Raw genomic sequence first — 19,638 nt, 5'->3', positions numbered from 1 at the left:
GAGGGAGGGAGGGAGGCAAGGACGAAGGGAGGAAGGGGGAGAGGGAGGGAGGGAGGGAGACAGAGAATGTGTGTATAAGTATGTGCATGTGTATGTTTGTGTGTATGTGTTTGTGTGTAAGTGTGTATGTGTGTGTGCATACGTGTGTAGTGCAGATGTTCCCTTTAGGGCTGAGCATCCCACAGACTCTTATTCTGTGCATCCTGGCCAGTTGTGAGCTTCAGTGTTATTTACCATCTACTGCAAACAGAAGCTTCTCTGATGAGGGTCCCCTAGAATGTGATGGTGAGTCCCTCTTGCTAAAGACACCACATTCCTGAGTCACAGAACATGGAAGTGTTAGGCTAAATGCTGACCCGGAAGCTTCATCTTTACTTCAGCTTTAGTAGTGCTAGAAGGTCCTGTGAATGCTACTGGGGAGAGAAGAAACCGTCAGTATTGCCCAGCCATGAGCCCTGTAAGCTACAGTAATGACTGGCCTGGCAAGATACCCTCACTGGTATAACGGTCGCATGATTGTGAAGAAACCCACCATTTTCTGCTTGGATGTATGTCCTACAGCACAAGATGGAACCCATAATCAGCACCATTGGGCCAATAACCTGAGGCTACGCAGGTCATAGGTTAGGCTTGGGGTTAGGGGTCAAAGTTAGGGTTAGACAGGGTTAGGGTTAGGAGAGAAGCCACTACTGTCATTCTGCTAAAGGGACATAGTCTTGAATCACCTCCTGATGACTTATTGCTGTGCTGACTGCCATTGTCTACAGCTAGTACTCTTTCCTCACTTTATTTCTTCCTTTTAGATTGAAGCAATGGCTTTGGTAGGTTTGTCTTCTTGTGCTGTTCCTTCCCAGCACTCAACTCTGTTGTCACCAACATTCAGATGTCTATCCCGAAAGCTCCTCTCCCCAGACTCTGGCCTGTGTATCCACTCTTCCTCTTCAGACAGCTATCTGATATCGTCCGTCTGTGCATAGCCCCCAGTGCATAGCTCCCTTTGTAGTTAGACTTAGTATAGCCTCTACAAATATCTGTAGATCAAATGAATGGATGAAAGAATGATTCTAGAAATCAAAGTCATATCTTCCGCTCCCCAGAGATGATGTAACCCAGAAGACATGAACATACATTTCCTGAATTCCAACTGCTAATCGTTACTTCAGTCTCCATGGTAACAATCCATGCTCTGCCTTGTTACAGCAGCTAAGGGCCAGACCGGAGGTCTCTTTAAATGTTCTTATTCCGTATAGCATAGCGCCAAATCCTTAGTGTTTTCATTGATCATAATGAAGTTTATTTTTACTTCTGTGTCTTTACTTCCAATTGCAACGTTTTGCAGAGCATTAAAAAAAAATCAAGATGTTCTAGGAGAATGCTTGTTATGAGTTGACAGTTATTCATCCTGGCACAAAACCCCATCTCTGAATATCCTTCCCCTACTTCTTAATCAGCTCCTCTGCTCTTTTCCTCCTTCCCTCCCCTCCTCCAGAAACTCCCATTTCCCTCTTTCCCTTCCTTCTTTTCTTTTGTTTGTCCCTCCTGTTTTTCCTGAAACAAGCTCTTGCTATGTAGCCCCCAGCTGGCCTCATATTCACTCTCCTGCCTCAGCTTCCTGTGTCAGGATTAGAAAGCAACAGGCCCTTTCCCTATTCTTCAAGTGTCTGCTCCAGCTTTCCCGTATGAGACAGGCCCTCACTGCCCTCCTTACAGCAGAGCAGAGCTCCACCGTCCCCAGCCTTTCTCCTTGCAGACCTGCTTTATTTTCTGATACATTTGTCTACAAGAGTCTGTTACGTATTTAACATTTCCAATATCGTCTGTCGTCATCCATGATATAGCACAGGGAATTTTGAGAGTTGGGAGCTCTCTGTTCTGTGTCGAAGACAATGTGGACCATGCTGTAAGTACTCAGATAAATAGTTGTTGAATAAATACATCACTGTAGGTGGTACCGTGGAGCACTGGGAGACAGACATCACACGGCCACTGTGGGCACACCAGCCCCCAGCATGCATCTGAATCTGGGAGGAAATTACAGAATTTGACTATTTTGCTTTGCTTCAAAACAGACTGTGTAACGCACGATTTCATCTTGAAAACTAAAGAAATCACTTCCTTTCCTGGCAGGGACCTAACCTGAGAGCTCTGAACTGGCTGTGGAAAAAGCCCTTCTGTTCCCTGCCAGCTTGAAGGCTGTGGCAGTTCCTGCCTGCTCTTAACAAGCTTTCTTTGCTTCCTGGTTTGCTTTCACCTCTTAAGGAAATTTACATATCTTTTGTGCCCGTTTTATTGCTTCGAATTTGTCCAGAGCTGCCCATCAATTCTGTGTAGATGCAAGCAAAGAAAGAATTCATTTGCCACATTTATGGGAAGTAAAGTCTTACTTCATAGTGGCAAACATGTAAAGCTAGAACTTTGTATGTATCACAGGGGTCCAGAGATGCCCAGTGCAGTACATGTGGCACTGAGGAGTTTGGGGATCAAAGATTCCCCTTCCCATCGCATCTAGTTCTCTTTCTCTATTTCCTGTGCCTCGATCTGAAGCCTGTCACTCCTTGTACCACTAGTAGCAGTTGGAAGTCCTTCAACTACCAGATGACCTTACTTTTCATGTTCCATCAAACTGCTGTCTTCAGACGGAGCATGATTCAAAAAAAATGTGGTCGTTCAGCTAAACGTTTCTAAGTCAGGTTTGTGGTCAGTATCCTCTGGCTGAGAAAGAGCTTGCCCCTGACTGCTGTTCTCCGCTAGGGACGTACTGAACTCATCTTTCCTGCTGAGATTAGCAATGTACACTATTCAGTCTGAGTAGCAGTATACAGACTCACTGGGAATGTGAGAGAACACTGAGAACTTGGCAATTTCTCTATTGTCCCTCTACTGAAGGGAAGGTACCTGCTAGCACCTTCACCTAGAATCTTGAGGCTATTGTTGAACTGGCAGTGCCTCCTAGTGGCCCAGGTTCCAAAGACTGCGGAGTGGCTGGGGCAGCAGCAAACTCCTGGCAACTCCTGTCCAGCCCTCTCCAATTCTGAGTCTACATCAGACAGGGAGACTTTGGTACTGGTGAGTTCATGGGCATTTACCAGACTTTTCAGCTGACTGAATTCCCAACAATGACTGGCTGTGGAATGAAGAAAGAAATGGGATGAAGATGGAGGTACAGAACAAGGAAGGCCACTACACCTCTAGAAGTGAATTTGAAAAGTGCTTTGTCATCATGTGCTCCCTGTCAGCTCTGTAGAAGCCCCATACTCATTCCTGGTAGGAGAGGTCAGCTGCCCAGGAATGTCAAATCATCCCTTGCACCCAAAATCACTAAGTTTCCTCAGGCATAACTTCAGAATCTATAATCGTAGATAGAGGAACCCAGCTGGTCGCTTTGGAACCTTGCATTCTGAGAAGAATATGCATGATTCCAAAGATCACATTTTAAAGACTGTATCCTCCTAAAAATGAAGAAGAAATTGTGTCTACAGGCACAACCTACCTTAGGCCTTTGCCAATACAGGATATGCAAATGTAAATTTGAGTCTGACTAGACTTCCTTGGAGAATGGAGAGACATCTAGAAGGCTCCACTTGTTCAGAAGGGGGAGAAAGGAACTCTGTGACAGTAAAGACTCTGTCACAGGAAAACAGAACAGGACATGTAGCTTTGGTGTCTAAGAACTCTTCCTTTGATATTGTTCTGTGGCCCCCAAGGCCGATCATCCCCTATCTTCACGTTTGTCCTGTCTCTGCATGGACCCCCATTCCAAACAGAGCCCACATTCCTTTCCTATTCATTGCTATCTTACCTTTACCTTACAGAAACATATCTCTGTCGTATCCAGTCTCCCAAGATCTTCATGTATATTCTGATAAAGAATTTACCGTGGAAGCATGCCATGTTGCAAATAGATAGCCACTGCTCAGTGTTCTCTTCTTTTCCATATACATTTGGTCTAGGGCTCCTGAAATCTCTGGCTAGCTATTCTTGGAAATCAACTTCATATGTCAAATTATACACACCTCCAGACCCCTCCCTTACTGTGATCAATCGCAAAGGGTAACATTGTTGACAGAAAGCCCTTTGCTTCTATGAGTTCTATTTGAATGGCCCCCACACTAAACACCCCCTGACAATTACCAATGACCCCATCTATGTGATGTGACAGCACTTACTGGCTTCAACCTGGAGCTTCCAAGTCCCACATTCTAATATTTATTAATCCATCTTATAAACACCGGAGAATTACAGTCCTTTGGGACTACAGTAAGATTCTACCCAGTGATTGTTGCTTGGACAGTGGCAGGATGGTAGCCACAGTCTTATTCACAAGGTTTTGGATAATTGTGGAATATTCCAAACAAGAAAAAGAATTTGTCACTCCTTTGGAAGACTCGGGCAGCAATCTGTGGCCAACATTTTTAGAATTGAGGACAGCAGAGGCGAGCTAACAGTGAGGACTAGTGGGCATTATGCAGTAAGCTTGGCATCTCTACCGCCACACGTCTTGGACAACAGGTTTCATGTTTCTAAGAAATTTCTAGAATATGCACCAGGCTGGTTAGGAATAGCCCTGGTCTCCTTAGTTGCCATCTCCACGCTGGCGTTCCTTTCCTTCCTCTCTTCTCCTCGTCTTCCGCCCCTCCCCCCGCCCCCCATACCTAGTCTGTGCGCGCGCCTCGTCGCCTGCTCTACCATCCCGGGGGCAGCTCCCCGAAGGCTGCCCAGCCCGCGCCGCGGTCCCGTTGAGCAGCCGCAGCAGCATCCGCGCGCGCGCTCCGGCGGCTCCGGGACCGCGCTGATTCGTTGTCGCGCTCTGCGGCGCTCGTGTCCGCCCGCCCCTTGCGCGCGCGCCCGGGGCCGCTTCAGTCTGCAGCCGCGCGGCCACCAGAGCCCACCGCCGCCGCAGCCGGGCAGCGACGCGGAGTGCAAGCTCAGCGCCTGGAGGAGAGCCACGGCGAACCCGCCAAGCCCGCACCATGCAGGCCACTGCCGATTCCACCAAGATGGATTGTGTGTGGAGCAACTGGAAAAGTCAGGGTATTCTCTTTATTTCGGTAGTGCATGCCTGCGGCGCACGCGGAACCGCGATCTGGACACGGCCATTGTGCATCATTTCACCTGTGGGACCTATGCATGCTTTACACCCAGGAGCTTTCTGCGGGGGGAGTAAACCTGTTCTTGCAAAATCGACATGGATGATATTTGCCCCCTTCTCCCTCCCCCGCCCTGCCTTTATCCCCTCCCAGTTCACCCCTTTGTTTTCTTGTGTATTGTGGTATTGTAAATAATATATCATTTGCCTCCTCCGGGAGCGTTTCTGGCCTGATCATTCAGGACTTGTTTAATCTCTTAGCCGCAGAGCTGAAGTGCTTCCTTATTTCTTCTGCATCCCAGTGCATTTATTTCTGCCCAAAGGTTGAGATCAGAGCCATTAACTGAGAGGGCATCCTTAGGAGAGAGGGACACACCCATTTCAGGCTTGTTATTTGTGATCACACAAAGGAAACTGGAAATGCAGACCAGCTCTCTAAATCCTGAGACTATGATGGCGTAGCCACTTATTAGGGTGGTTCACTTTGAAATATTCTTGTGTTTATGACTGTCATTGGAATAACCTATACCATTTATTTATTAACAATGGCTTTCAGAGAAATAAATGGAGGGAAGTAACAAAGCGGTGGCGGCTGCCCTTGGGTCTAACAGATCTGTTTAGAAACGGTCCATATTAGCACTGGGTGTGGCCGCCCTCCAGCCTCTCTTGCTTTTCAGCCATTTTTATTCAGCCTCGTATCTCACAGATCCTTGCCTTTGTTACATTAAGATTTTCTCCCTCACCTTGCTCACCTTTCGTAAGAAGGAGGGAGAGTTTGCAAGAATGAACTGTATGAGGTAAAGTCAGGGGTTGGGCAGATCTAATGTCTTGATAGTTTAACAAATACGGTTCTGAAGAAGGCACACTGATGGAACCTGCAGGGGTTTGCAGCATCCTTAGGGACCGAGAGCACTAAGTGGTGGCTCTTTTTATCTTTTTGTTTTAGTTTCTTTCTTAGCCTTCTTCTTCTAGGTGGAAAAAAAAGTTCCTTTCATCTTTAATGATTGTGAAGGACTTTTATTTTATTTTTTCTTAAGAAAAGATAAAAACACAAATCACAGAATTAAAAGCACGCTTGTTCTGGCTCTTGCTTGTTGAACTGGATGTCAACGGCATAAAATACAGTAGTCTACTTTAAATCATGTGGGCTTATTAGAAATATGACTGTCAAAAGTAAATAGGTAGGCCATAAATTTAAATGCCAATAAATAAGAAATATGCAGTCCAGGGGTATAATTTCAGAAAACGATGACAGCTACATGGAATAGCACACACTGAACAGAAGCAGGTGGCTGTGCTTTGTATCGTTTCCTTCTGGGTGCGTGTGCTTAGAACCAACAGCTGGACGCACACTCTACAACCATGTCTTCATAGCACGCCAAGTGTAGATGGATGTGAAGACTGGTGATTAGGGTTTGATTCTGAGTGTCTTCTATTTTTAACAGACATAGACATCGAAAGATGTCAGGTTGTGTGTTTTATTTGTAGAGATGTTGTAGCATCACAGCGCTAAGGGTTTGGCATTGGCTTACTTTAAATTTTGAAATGGATTTTTTTTTAATAATCAGGAATCGGCCTAAAATGCCATCATTTGCCCTCTGAAGGCAATTGTGACTCTTTGCAGCCATGCAGCTACCTGTGGAGATGAATTCAGAATCATCGAGGAGTCTTTATTCCCAGTGACCTTTGATTGTCATTAGGTTCATTGATTTCCTTTCCTCAAATAGAACAAAGCCATTAACTTGAAAATTGACTAATAGCTAGATAGAGTTCGGTGACACCAAATAGCCATGGTGGTGAGAATGAATTACTCCTTTGTTGTCCTCCCGCCCTGTGGGAACTGTCATCATAGACTGAACCTACAGCAATTCTGAACACATCTTCACTCTAGTTCCCCATCGGTTAAAGCAAGTTGTTCTAATCCCCAGCTGTACCTGAGAATCACTTAGAATGCTTCAGGAAACACAAAGGATGCTGGGCCCCACCCCTAGAGCTGAACATTGTGATCTTGGATGAGTTGATGATCTTGGATGTGGGGTTGAAGCCACTGGTGTATAGTAATTCTTAGTGCGCCCAATCTTAGGCCAGCAGAACTCAGTATACAAATGCCATGGGTGTGACCTAGGAGCGGCTGCCGATATGGTTAAAAGTCAGCAGACACTGCTGAAAATGTCCTCTGGAAATGCTGAGGTTTGACTAGACGGGAAACACGTGAACTTCAGGCTTCCTCTGCATCATTACAATTGTTATTTACAGATTACATCACTGAATTAATATAAACCTAAAGTGCATGGGTTTGGGGGGTGTGCGTGTGTGTGTTCATGTGTATTACATATATGATTACAGTGAAAGATGGCAGTGAATGGTAGCCCATACCTATAATATCAGCAGGGAAGAGACGCATGAAGATAGTGTAAAGCTCACCCTGGACTGTAGAGCAACACTGAGTCACAAACAAACAACAACAAAAACAAAACCAACAGTGATTACAGAAAGAGGCTAAGCCAGACATTGCCATACACACCTGCAATCCCAGCATTAGGATATAGAGATAGGTTCTAGGAAGCCATGCTCACACAGTGAGGTCAAGGCTAGCCCATGAGACCTTGTCTCAAAACACAAAACAAAATAAATATAAAACAAACAAACAAAAACTCTAAAATTTACAAGGATTTAGGTTCAATTTCCTAACAGAGCTAATTTTATAGTTTACAACAATTTATGAGGCTGTTTACTGATTTGGTCTGATCATGTTAAACCCTGGGTGTGAGGGTTTGCTTTCACGTTTTCATCTCGGGAGTGACAGATGAGGCTTCTGTCAGGTGCACAGCTGGTGACAGCCCGAGCTCTGCTTCCCACTGTTCTGCCATCTGCCTCTGAGGGAGTCTGTGCTTTCCTCCATGATTTATCTAAAGACGGGTTGTCTGTATAATGGTGAATAGCCCTGATAGTCACAAGTTTCCATTTTGCCAAGTATCCTCTTTCAAATTTCCAGTTGACTCTTGGATGGTGGGCGACTCTGAGGAGTTAGATAAGACTTGCTCAGCATCCTGTGGGAAGCGGTAAATTCAGTAGTCAAAGGGGGATTTCCTCAGTCTGGTATCCAGGCTCTTCGCCACCCTCACAAATGCTGAGTGACAGAAGGTGAGCTCCCATCCACCTCTCTGAGATATGTTCACATAGGCCCTTCTTCACAGAGTGACATCAGCAGTCATGCAGAGCCCATGCCCCAATTCTATCATTGTCCCCATCCTCACCTGACCATCCTAAATTCTTATCAGTATTAGCAACTAACTTGTCAGTGGTTGTGCTACTCAGTCCCAAGCCTCTGTGACATTCCTCTCACTGTATTGGGCAGGGAGTTCAGGGCAAAAGACTGAGAGGATCAGTAATTTGCCTTATATTGGTATTTAACCACAGAACTTAAATCCAAATGATCCCGTGCCAGGAAGACAAAGAGTAACGAGCAACACCCACCCATAGGAATCTGTCTGTACTCTAAAGACCCTTGCCCATCTCCCCTTTTTAGATTTCAACAAATGTAATGGGCAGCACCTATAGTAATATGGTGTTTTGGCAATCTGTTATGTGCTTTGGTGCTAAGGCTCAACTCCTTTGTTGTGTGATGACTCTACCAGCAAGCAACCTTTTAATGACACATTTAGTTATTCTTTCAAAATGAAGTATTTTTAAATACTCTGTGGTGGTGTACAGTGCTCTATGGAAATGCTTTAGAACTGTCTGATCTAAACGTTACTAGCTGAAGCATTTATTAAGGACCCAAGCATCCTATTATACTGACAAACACACACATTTTAGCCACAGAAGCAGAAAGAGTCACTATTTATTTATTTATTTATTTATTTATTTATTTATTATTCATTTATTTTAGAAATTGCATTTGAAGGGTGGAGAAATAACTCAGTTGGTAAGGTACTTGCTGTGTACGCATGAGATTAGCAAAAAGGATCTCTAGAATTTATCTTTAAAAGCTCAGTGTCAGCTTGTAACCCTGGCGTTGGGGAGGTGGAGACACTCAGGTCCCTAGAGATTACTGGCCAGCCAGACTAACCTGCTCAGTGAAAGTCCTTGTCTCAAAAAATGAGATGGATAGCTCCCAAGGAGCGAGACCAGAGACTGCTCCCCAGCCTCCACACCAGTACACACTTGCACGCCCACATGTGCACACGCACCCACACCTGTGCACACATAAAAATAGGAGACAGTTTTGCATTTACATATAGAGGTGGACCAGTCTTACCTCTTACTAAAGACAGCTTTTTATTTAGACTCATTATGAGAATATGCCAAACATTAGAGCAAAGCGTTATACAGCAGACCCCTCCCTGGTGCAGATTCTAATGAGGCCCCACGGGCACCTGTCCAGGCAGGGCACTGGAACTTTCCTTAGTGAGGGAAACTCTAGGTACACAGACAGTATTTCAAGCGTGTATTGTCCAGGCAGTGGGATCCACTGAAAACAGGGCGTTCTCTTTTTACAGCATCTCCATCATTGTCAAGAGGAACTTTGTAAGGACAGAGTTTGAGACAGAAATGGATTTATTTGTTTTTGCTTCTCTGACAGAGGTACATGTACACTATGCATTTTTTAATTTTTGCCAAAAAGACTTCAATAAAAGCCACAAATCACCACAATTCCTACCACCCAGAGTTAATCAGTGTGAATACTTGCTGTGTATTATCTCTCTAGCTGCCTCTGCAAAGACTTGCAGGTGTGCGCATCATTAAATGAAGCTAAAGGCTAGGCATGCAGGGGAAAGGGGGGTTTATAAAATGAAGTATGGATAACTCAAAAAGAATTTTTTTTGAGTTAGGGTTTCTCTGTGTAGCCCTGGCTGTCCTGGAACTTGCTTTTCAGTCCAAGATGGCCTTCAACACATAAATTCAAATGCTTCCTGGGTGCTGGGATCAAAGGTACCATGCCCAAGTCAAAAATGATTTGACGTAAGAAACTGACATGAGACTGAAAGAATTAGAAACTTCATATGTCTCTTTACAGCAAAAGTTATTCCTAAAATTATGAATAATACTATGATAAATGTTAACAAGTTAGAGTCTTTTAAATTATGTTTCAGTTTAAGCTTCACAGATGGACTTTCTACAATACTTATTTTAAAAATAAAAAAATTTAAATATATAAGATTGTTTGACAAAATACTGATCTATATCTATGTCTTCATGCCTGTTCTGTTTCTCAGATTTTCATGAGTTATTACTTACTCCATTAAGAATGGCAGCCCTATTTTATGCTTGAGGCGTGAGGAGTGTATGTAATAGAGGCTGCGGGTGAAGGTATCTGGCCTTCTTTCTTTACTTTAGAAGGTCTTTCTTGGGAACACAAATGTGAAGTAATGTTTTAAATTCATTTATACCATTATTAAATTTTAAAATCCACAGAACCCAGCAAGGAAAAAAAACCCTGAGACCTTGAGTGTATGGTTTTCAGGATATCATCCCCCTGAGAAGGAGAATCCCTGCTCCCCCCTCTCACACACATACACATGCTTATGCACACGCACATGTGCATATACAGCACAACCTCCCCCCAGCCTCCAGGGTACATGCCTTTCCCACCCACCAGCGCTTTCAGACCTCTTCCAGCTCCTTTGAAACTACAGCAGCCACTTGAGAAAGCATGGCTTCCTTCTAATTAAACTCACAAATCAAGGCTGAAAACTTGATATTAATGTGTCTCTAAAACACATATTTTAGGCCCAACATGGTGGCTCACAGCTAGAATCCTAGCACTCAGAACTGAGGTAGGAGAAGTTCCATGACTTTGAGAGTACCGAGGCTCCAGAGTGAGTTCTAGGCCAACATCAGCAACAACAACAACAACAACAACAACAACATCAACAACAACAACATCAACAACAACAACAACATCAACAACAACAACAACAATCCAAAAAACCCAAAATAAACAAAATAAATAAAGATAGTATCTGACTAAGTAACAGCTAAAAACAGCCAAGTGTTAGCTATCACCAGATTTGAGGTTTTCCACTCTCAATGGACTCCTGAAGAAGATAGGTAAAATATGACTGCATTTCCAAGAGCACAGTAATTTAACAATGGGGACCGAATATGATGAGAAAGAATTCCTCTTTATACTTTTTGTTTTTAGTTCAAGGAATAGTTTTGCTGTTGCACTTTTTGGTCAAAAGAATCAAGTATGTACTTTCAAAATCAGATCAGAAACATGTCTGCCTCCATAGTGTTTTTCAATTCCACAGCCACAGTGAACTTTAAGACAGCATGGAACAGACTTAAGATCTTGTGGCTAGTTATGGTTGATGATCAAAATACCAGATGAACAAAGTTTTACTTTTGATCTAGTCAAACAGCTAAATACTCTGTGTCTCGGAGCATCTTCCTACCGCCTCAGCCACGATAGCCTTTGCCTCCTGCATCACAGCTTGTGGAGAGACTCTTGCCAGTGAGGCCTTGACTTAGCTTAAGATATAGAAGGAAGTGAAGCTGGATGACGTGTTTTAATGTGTGCATCCCGCAGGGCCTCACTTTCTGTGCAGGTCCCTTTGTGGAGAACCTGGACCTAATTGTCCTGGACCAAGCTCTCGTCACAGGAAGGAGCGAAAACAGGAATGGTACTGATTCTCGCTTGAAGACAAGAATCAATATCACTTCCAGCTCAGGGAAATGGTAAGGCTTGTCTAAGCCTCTAGTATTTCCCTCCCACCCAAGCCAAGAAGCAGCGAGCGGGAATCGTACTATACTTGTCTCCATCCATGGAAGAAAGGTACCAGGCATTGTACCAGGCTGTGGCTTTGACGATGAAATCCTTTATTTTCCTCCGTTTCCCCAAAGCTCATCTAGAGTGGATTAAACGCTGAGCCCTTTTACCCTGTGTAGGAAATGCTGAGTTTCCTGCACCCTCCCCTTCAAATCATCCACGAAGTTACTGAAACATCTAGAAATAGTGTTGACATTTTTTTCTTGACAGCTAGCTTGGCTGCGTTTAGGTGGTATAAAGAAAGGGCCTGGAAAAAGGCATCAGGAGTTCTGCCCCCAGCTTCCCAGCTGGGCTCGGGACTCCTGGACTAGTGCTTTGAATTCCCACTGTGTGAGAGACTCTGTCTTAGTAAGTGAAATTCACTGTTTATTCCACTAAAAGGTGTCACCTTTGAAGGTCTGAGTTTGAGTGGTAAGTACTCAGCCACACCTCTAGTATGATTCTCCTGTTAGTGTGCAACGGGGGGTTAAGGGAACAAGTTACTTTAGTGTCTTTGTGCCAACATTCAGTGATATATTGCTGGTCTTGTGAACATCAGTCAGAAACTGGCTTTCCCATCATTTCTTTGGACACTGGCTTAGAGAGAACCTGAGCTTGTAGAGCCTTCTGTTAGTTCTCCTGAGGTAACCATCAAAATCAGATTATTTGTTAGCGAGTCTCTGTTTGGAATACTGATATTTCTACAACAATTTCTTTTAACATTTTCATATTTGGCCCTATTAAAAATAGCATTAACTTGTGATTCAATGACATGTGTGATCTTTTCTGGCCTAGGGTGGTAGCTGGGCATGACAGTGTATGCACTGGGAGGCAGAGGAAGAAGGAGAGGTATCCAAGACCAGCCTTGCTATATAGTGAGTCTGAGGTCAGCCTTGGCTACAGAAAAAGAAAGAGAGAGACATGGATCGATGGTCCAGGCAATTGTTTAATTTATTGCCATTTTATATTTACTTATTCCACATTCTGCTTTATAAATAAAATATGGATAGTTGCACTACTGTCTTCTTTGCTGATACATTTTTAATAAACTTCCTGAATGCCACAGCCACTATTGGGATCATACAACTGTATGTATCTAAAAGATTTCCAAACCGAAAGCATTTTAGATCACAGTAAAGTGCTTCCTCTCAAGAAAATTAACATAGAGTTTGATTTCCCATAATTCTAAACACAGAACACTGCTCTCATTGTCTTTTCTGGTTTTGCTTTGTTTTTGTGAAATTCTGGAAGGTATTGGCACATTGGTTTGATGTTTGATACTGAGATTCTGCAGATCTCTTGTTTCATCTTTGACAGCCTTGGTTCTTAGTCCCCAGCAGCTGTGTACTCAAACCTGTGGTATGAGGCATAAGATGCAGTTATCAAGCCTGGCCCATTATCAAACTGATCATAGAACCCACTGAGGCATCTTTTCAAATCTGGTGTGTTGCCTCCTGGTTTTCAGCAAAGCAGCCTTAATTATTAGAATTGTCAAAGTGATGCAGCCATGTACCTGTCCTTGTGAGCATGCTCAGTGAATGTGTGTTCCACTATTTAACCTCCCCATCGATTTTCTTCAGGAGAATATTAAAAAGAGGGAAGCTATCTCCGCTTCGCTGTATCCAAGGCACTTGAGGTCACTGCAGTTGTAGGATTACTAGGGAAACTTTAATCAAGGGCTGACTAATGTGGACCCACTGTGAGCATGGACCCACTGTGGGCATGGATCCACTATAGGTATATGGTCTTGGTAACTTGTAAAGAAAAGCTTGTGTGGGCATGAAATTCGGCAAGTCCACAGTTGATCTAGCTCCTGGCCTAGCAATGGCCTTCTTGCTGGCAGAGCCCTGAGGTGCTACAGGGCAGCAGGTGACGAGAAACAGGGAGCATACTGATGCATGTGTGTCCTGGTCTCTGGTCTCATAAAGTCACCAGTGCTCGGTCACACAGACTCCCCTCTGAGGACTTATTTAATTTAATCCTAATCCCTTCTCTGTGCCTCCTCTTCTAAATCCCTTAGTTGGCTTAAGTTTTTCACCCTCTTAAACTTCACAATGGGGATTCAGTTCTAAAGTGAATTTCAAGGGGAACAAGCTGTATTAAAACCATAGCAGGTACTATAAAGCTTGCTAAGAAATTCACATCATTCCCATCAAAATTCGAATCTGAAAAGTTGGCATTTGGAATGCAGAGTACAGACAATCTCTTCTGAGATCACAGCTTCATCGCCTCCCACGCCATCCTTGGAACACGGAACTGTTGGCCTGCACACTGGCCATACATGGCCATTGCTACTCTCCCAGTCCATCTGTCTCCAGCTGTGAGCCCAGGTCCCAGGTACTGCCATGTTCAGTTCTGACCCCTCAAATTTCAGTCTCCTCACTGTATGCTGTGTGACAGACAGTTGACAGCCCCAGATCAGCCCTGCAGCTACTGAACAGAGCACCCCAAATGGAATCCTGCTGCTGCATCTACAGGAGTCCTTGCCTTTAATCAAAGACCCTCTATCCTTTGTCCATCCTTTTATTTCATCCTGTTTGGTACCCTCGTTGTATAGCAGGACCATCCAACAGATAAATCATATCAGCCACATGTAGATATGGCTTCTTTTCTGAAAGTCTCCCATCCCTTTCTTCTTTTATTGATGGTTAATTCACCCCCTCTTCCCTGAGTCCTTGCGAAGCCACCTGTCCTCTCTTTTCAGAAATCTTCACCCATCTATGTTCTCCACAACCCCAGCCTTTTCTCTTCCTGAAGGCTGAGCAGTGCTCATGGCTACCACTACACGGATGCCCATGCTCTGCATTCCTCTGGATTTCCGTTTTCCCAGGCCCATGCTACTCTACCCCAGCACTTCCAGCACAGCCCCCTACACAGTACCACATGGCCCTCTAGTCTCCAGACCCAGAGACTCTTCCCCAGTCCTCACCTCCCTTCATGGATCTGCACTGTTTCCCAGAAGTGTCTGTCTTTGCAGATACTGAAATCTGTTCTGCTGAGTCTACCTCTTTCAGCCCCCAGGACTCTCTCTGTAGCCCCACTTTTGCCATATTACTTCACCCCATTGGGTTTCTTAGCCTCCTGCTTCCCAGAGATTTCCACACTTGCAGGCTTTCAACTGTTTTGTTCTATTCTGGATGCACTCATATGTCAATTCCGTTGATCAAACTTCAGTTCTGCCAGCTTATCAAGTTTCCAACTGCTGGCTGTGCATAGACACCTGAATAACTCTGCATACATGACATCAAATGCCATTTTAACCTGAGGCCACTGTGACAGAAACTTAAAAGAGCATTTAACTTCCTAGCTTTTAAAAACTTAGCTTTGAGCATGATTGTCATACTTTCCTGTAATCCAAGTCTCATGTCAGAATCCAAAGGCTTAAAAACAAGCATCATCTTAAGATTCCTCTTTTTTTCAGTGATTCTAACCTCTCTCACACTGGGCTTTAAGATGTTGCACTCATCTGTAACTCCTCCCCTCTCCTGCAGAGAGTCCCCACTCTCATTAACTAATCCTGCATAATGTTCCCTTTATCCACCCCATGACCCAAGCATGTGCCCCAACACACAACAAACGGTGCCCCAAGTTTACCAAGCACTCCCACTTTTCCTTCATCTACTCCAGGATGACCACAACCTCAGAACTCGACTCGTAGCTCCTCCTGCAATACCGATAGACTGATCTTGTGTTGGAATTTGTTCAAATGACTGTCCAGTCATCCCAGCTAGACCTTCACATCCTTAAAAATACAGAAAGAACATTTTGTAATTGCTTGATTGATTCCTGTGCTTATTAAAAAAAAACAGTGATCAAGAAATATGATACGGACTTGATTTTACTAAAAGAAAAGCAACCCATTTAAACAGCTACTTGTGAAAATCAGTTTAAAATATAATCATGTGGTCCAAAATAAATTTTGCATGAATTGAGGGGGCATTTAACGGAAAATGAAAAAATAAGCTATTTTGTCTGAGAGAAAGTATCAAATTTAACCATTAAGTGGTTCTGCTTTATTACATAGTGAGAAAAACACGTTTAACTTTTAGCTTCTTCAATGTGCTACCTGTCTAATGGGGCTTATTGTAAGGTTCAAATTGAAATAAAACATGACGGTGCTGTGGATATTTTAGTGTCTACAGGGATAATATTGATACAAGTACTCCGAGCCCACAGCTTATCCTTCATAAAACTTCTGTTCATCGCCTAAGTAGGAGCTTCTTGTGATCTTAAATTGATGGGCAGAGCAGCTGGCTGATCACCAAACACATGGACTCTAACCTCTCTGCCTACAGGTTCCTCCAAAACTGCCCCAGACTGGGAACCTATATTGACAGGTGTTTAGCAACTAGTTCAGTGGGGATTCAAGTTGAAGTAGCAAATCCTATCTCTTTGCAGTCTGAAAGCTACTTGAAGAGCTTCCCATGCTCCTTCCCTAGTCACAGGGTTGTGTGAACCACCATCTCCCAGCCCTCTCCCAGTCCTCCAGGAAGACTCAGGCTTTCTTACAAGGTGTCTGCATCACGGTGTGCCTGCCCATGATACTGTGCTGCCCTTAAGGAGATTACAGCCACTCTTTTGTAACTGTATTTGTAACTGTAAAATCTCCATTTTCATACTTCAGGTATTATTATGTCCCTGCCTCCCAGCTCAAAGCCTGGTGTTTGGTTCTCCCTCAGTGAGGCACCAGCTCAGTGAACAGAGCTGGTGTTTGGTTCTCCCTCAGTGAGGCACTAGCTCGGTGAACAGAGCTGGTGTTTGGTTCTCCCTCAGTGAGGCATACTAGCTCAGTGAACAGAGCTGTTGGAGGCTCCCCACACTCTCAGGCCTTCAACCTGGCAGGTTTAGACCTCTTCGGCCTTATTACTTCCAGGACTGCCAAGAGGAGCCAGGCCATGTAGAGATCTTGTCCTCTCCCTCCTCTGTCACCTATTTCCAGGGCTGCAGGATTTCACAGAGCATTTCTTCCCAGAGGTCTCCTGCACCTAAAAACATTGAACTTTGGCACTCTTCTGAAGGGAAAATTATTTAGGTGGGTCGTGCGAGCACTGGGTGTGCCTGTGTTCCCTTCCACATTGTTAAGGAAAGCAAACTTTTTCATGCACTGTTTGACATTTCGATAAATGAAGACAATGATGATATAGACTTTGAGGCAAAAAAAAATGATCCAAAGAAATTAATTTCTAATAATCAATCAGTGTGACAGGTGATTGAGCAAAGACTTCTGGCCCTGATGCTACTTTTAAAAAGGAAATAAAAATTCGTGTTTCCTCCCCAGACATGCTTTTGGGCTTTTCCTCTCTCTCTGCTTCTTGTATCAGAGGAGCGTCAAAAGAGAAAGGGACTCACACTTTTTTCAAACAAATAGCTGTCTGCTGACAACTTTGTGTTGAAGCTGTGGGACCACAGTGACGGCGGAAGTCAGTTGACAGGGAGGACGTTTTCCCTCCAGTGTCATGTTGCTGGGGCCCTTGAGGCAGGAGGAGCCTCTTGCCGTGCAGCCCCCTGAGACAAGTCTGCCGGGAGGAGGGTTTAGCTCTTTGCTGTGCAGTGTTCCCAGCTCACCTCATTAGCCCTTGATCGTCAGCAGCCATGGTGTGTTGCACACGTTGATTGTCCCCAGCATACACAACGCTAGACACTGATATGCTCCAAATGGCAAGCTCCACACCATGAAACTCTGTAGCCTGCACAGAAATGCTTTCCTGTCTAAAACGGCCTTCCCACTGTACGTTATACATGAAACACACATGGACATCGCTTTTAGACTCGATGCTCATGGCTCCAGGACATTACTGCCCATGACTGTCACGGTGGGGAACATGGCAGTCGGCAGGGATGATGCTGCAGCAGTAGTTGAGAGCTTACATTTTTATCCACAAGTAGGAGGCAAAGAAGGAGACCCTGGGAAAGGTGTGGACTTTTGAAACCTCAAAACCAGCCTCCAGTGACACACTTCCTCTAAGAAGGCCACACCTCCTAATGCTCCCCAAGCAGTTCCTCCAACTGAGAACCAACGGTTCAAATATATGAACCTGTGATGGCTTTTCTCATTCAAACCACCACAGGGAGGGTACAAAAGTTCAATCCCAGTAGGGCTGGCGGCACAGTCCTATAATAATAATAAACTAAAAATATAAAGAGGTCTAAGAGATAGCCCAGTGGATAGGTTAAATGGCTCTCTCACAGGTGAGAGGCCCTGGGTGCAATCCCCAGCTCTGCAAATATCAACTTCAGGCCTTGTTGCACAGCCATGGATGTCAGCATCTCCTGGATTTTGGAAGAAAACTAATTTTGTTCAGGTGCATGTGGTATTGGCTGAGGTCACCCCACTTCCCTTCCAAAGGCACCAGCTTCCTTTCCAAACTCTACTTCCTTGCTGCCTGTTCTCAGTGGCAACTAACCTGTGCATCTGGCAGCCTCTTTTGAGACCAAATACTGACCACGGAGCATCCAGTTATGCTTGTAATCGGTGTGGCCAGAGGGAAGAACAGGCCCTCCTCAGAGTCCTCTGAAATCACATACTCCCAGCCACTGTCCAGGTAACACCACAGAGATGCACCACAGACAGCGATGTGCTTGCACCCTGGAGCCATGGCTGCGAATCTGTGAACTATCCTCGGTATCGAGGACTCTTCTAAATCTAAATGGAGTATTAGTCAGTGTCCCTGGTGTCACCATCACAGCCCTCTTGAAACCCAAACACCGGGTGGGAGACTGCAGCCCCAGCAGCAGCAGCAGCAGCAGCAGCAGCAGCAGCAGCAGCAGCAGCAGAGCCCTCAGCTTGCCCGGGTCCTGTCATGCTATGTGTGTCTGTGTTCCCTTCCGCAGCTGTTGACCTTCTGTACTGGCGGGACATCAAGCAGACTGGGATTGTATTCGGGAGCTTCCTGCTGCTGCTCTTCTCCCTGACCCAGTTCAGCGTTGTGAGCGTCGTTGCCTACCTGGCCCTGGCTGCCCTCTCTGCCACCATCAGCTTCCGAATCTACAAGTCTGTTCTACAAGCTGTGCAGAAAACAGATGAAGGTCACCCTTTCAAGTGAGTGGTCCAGGCTGGCTAGCCTCCCCCTCTCCCTACCTCTCCCATCCCCAATACCCCCTTCCCTTCTTATTGCTCACTCTCAGGAAACTGGGAACTGCAACTCTGGGAAGCTCCTAGACTTTTCCAGAACTCCTGTTTTTACTTCCTAAGGTTGCTGGTAGGTTCTGTAACAAAGTCATTCTTATCAAAACCCTACTTGCTTCCAAAAATAATCAGAATCCATTATCTATGTGTAATGCTTTAAAAAATTTTTTTAGATTTATCTATTTTATTCTGTGTGTGTGAAATGTTTTGCCTGCACATATGTGTACCACACGAGTATCTATTGGATGCTCTAGAACTAGGGTCATAAATGGTTGTAACCACCATGTAGGCACTGGGAATGGAGCCTAGGCCCTCTGAGACAGTAACAAGCACTCCTAACCTCTGAATCACTGTTCCCAATCTCGTGTTTTTGGGTTTTCCTTTTCCTTTCTTTTATCACTTAAAGAGAGAATTTCAACAACTACTTAATCTATCCACCTCCATAAGGAAGGTGGGGCAGGCACTGTGATCCCTGTTTACAGATGGGAACACTGAGGTTCCAAGAGGTAAAATGGCACAGCAAATACCATAGTATGAGGACAGGGTGCTGGGATTTTTATTTAAAGCCCCAGTATTTTGGGTGGAGGAAGAGTGATTAGAATCTTACCACAGGCCTGTGTGCATCTGCATGCAGGAAAAGTAAGCTTAGACTGGATACTAAAAGGTAGAAAA

At 44.6% G+C, this 19,638-nt stretch overlaps 1 protein-coding gene across 3 annotated transcripts in view; it reads left to right on the top strand.

Moving 5' to 3' along the window:
- Nucleotides 1–19,638, top strand: part of Rtn1 (reticulon 1) — a 195,955-nt gene that overhangs the window by 163,289 nt on the left and 13,028 nt on the right. For 2 of the 3 annotated variants that reach the window (XM_028789358.1, XM_028789348.1), the window contains one exon: nucleotides 18,672–18,879. In XM_028789358.1, the coding sequence (XP_028645191.1) occupies nucleotides 18,672–18,879 (208 nt within the window). Of the gene's footprint in view, nucleotides 1–4,838; nucleotides 5,032–18,671; nucleotides 18,880–19,638 lie in introns of those variants that run through there. The other variant, XM_028789368.1, reaches the window with a different exon arrangement.

The sequence above is a fragment of the Grammomys surdaster genome, unplaced genomic scaffold, assembly GCF_004785775.1.
Source record: "Grammomys surdaster isolate TR1022 unplaced genomic scaffold, NIH_TR_1.0 127, whole genome shotgun sequence".
In the NCBI taxonomy this organism is placed as follows: Eukaryota; Metazoa; Chordata; class Mammalia; order Rodentia; family Muridae; genus Grammomys; species Grammomys surdaster.
The sequence above is the reverse complement of the archived record's forward strand: the minus strand, read 5'-3'. Positions and strand labels throughout refer to the sequence as shown.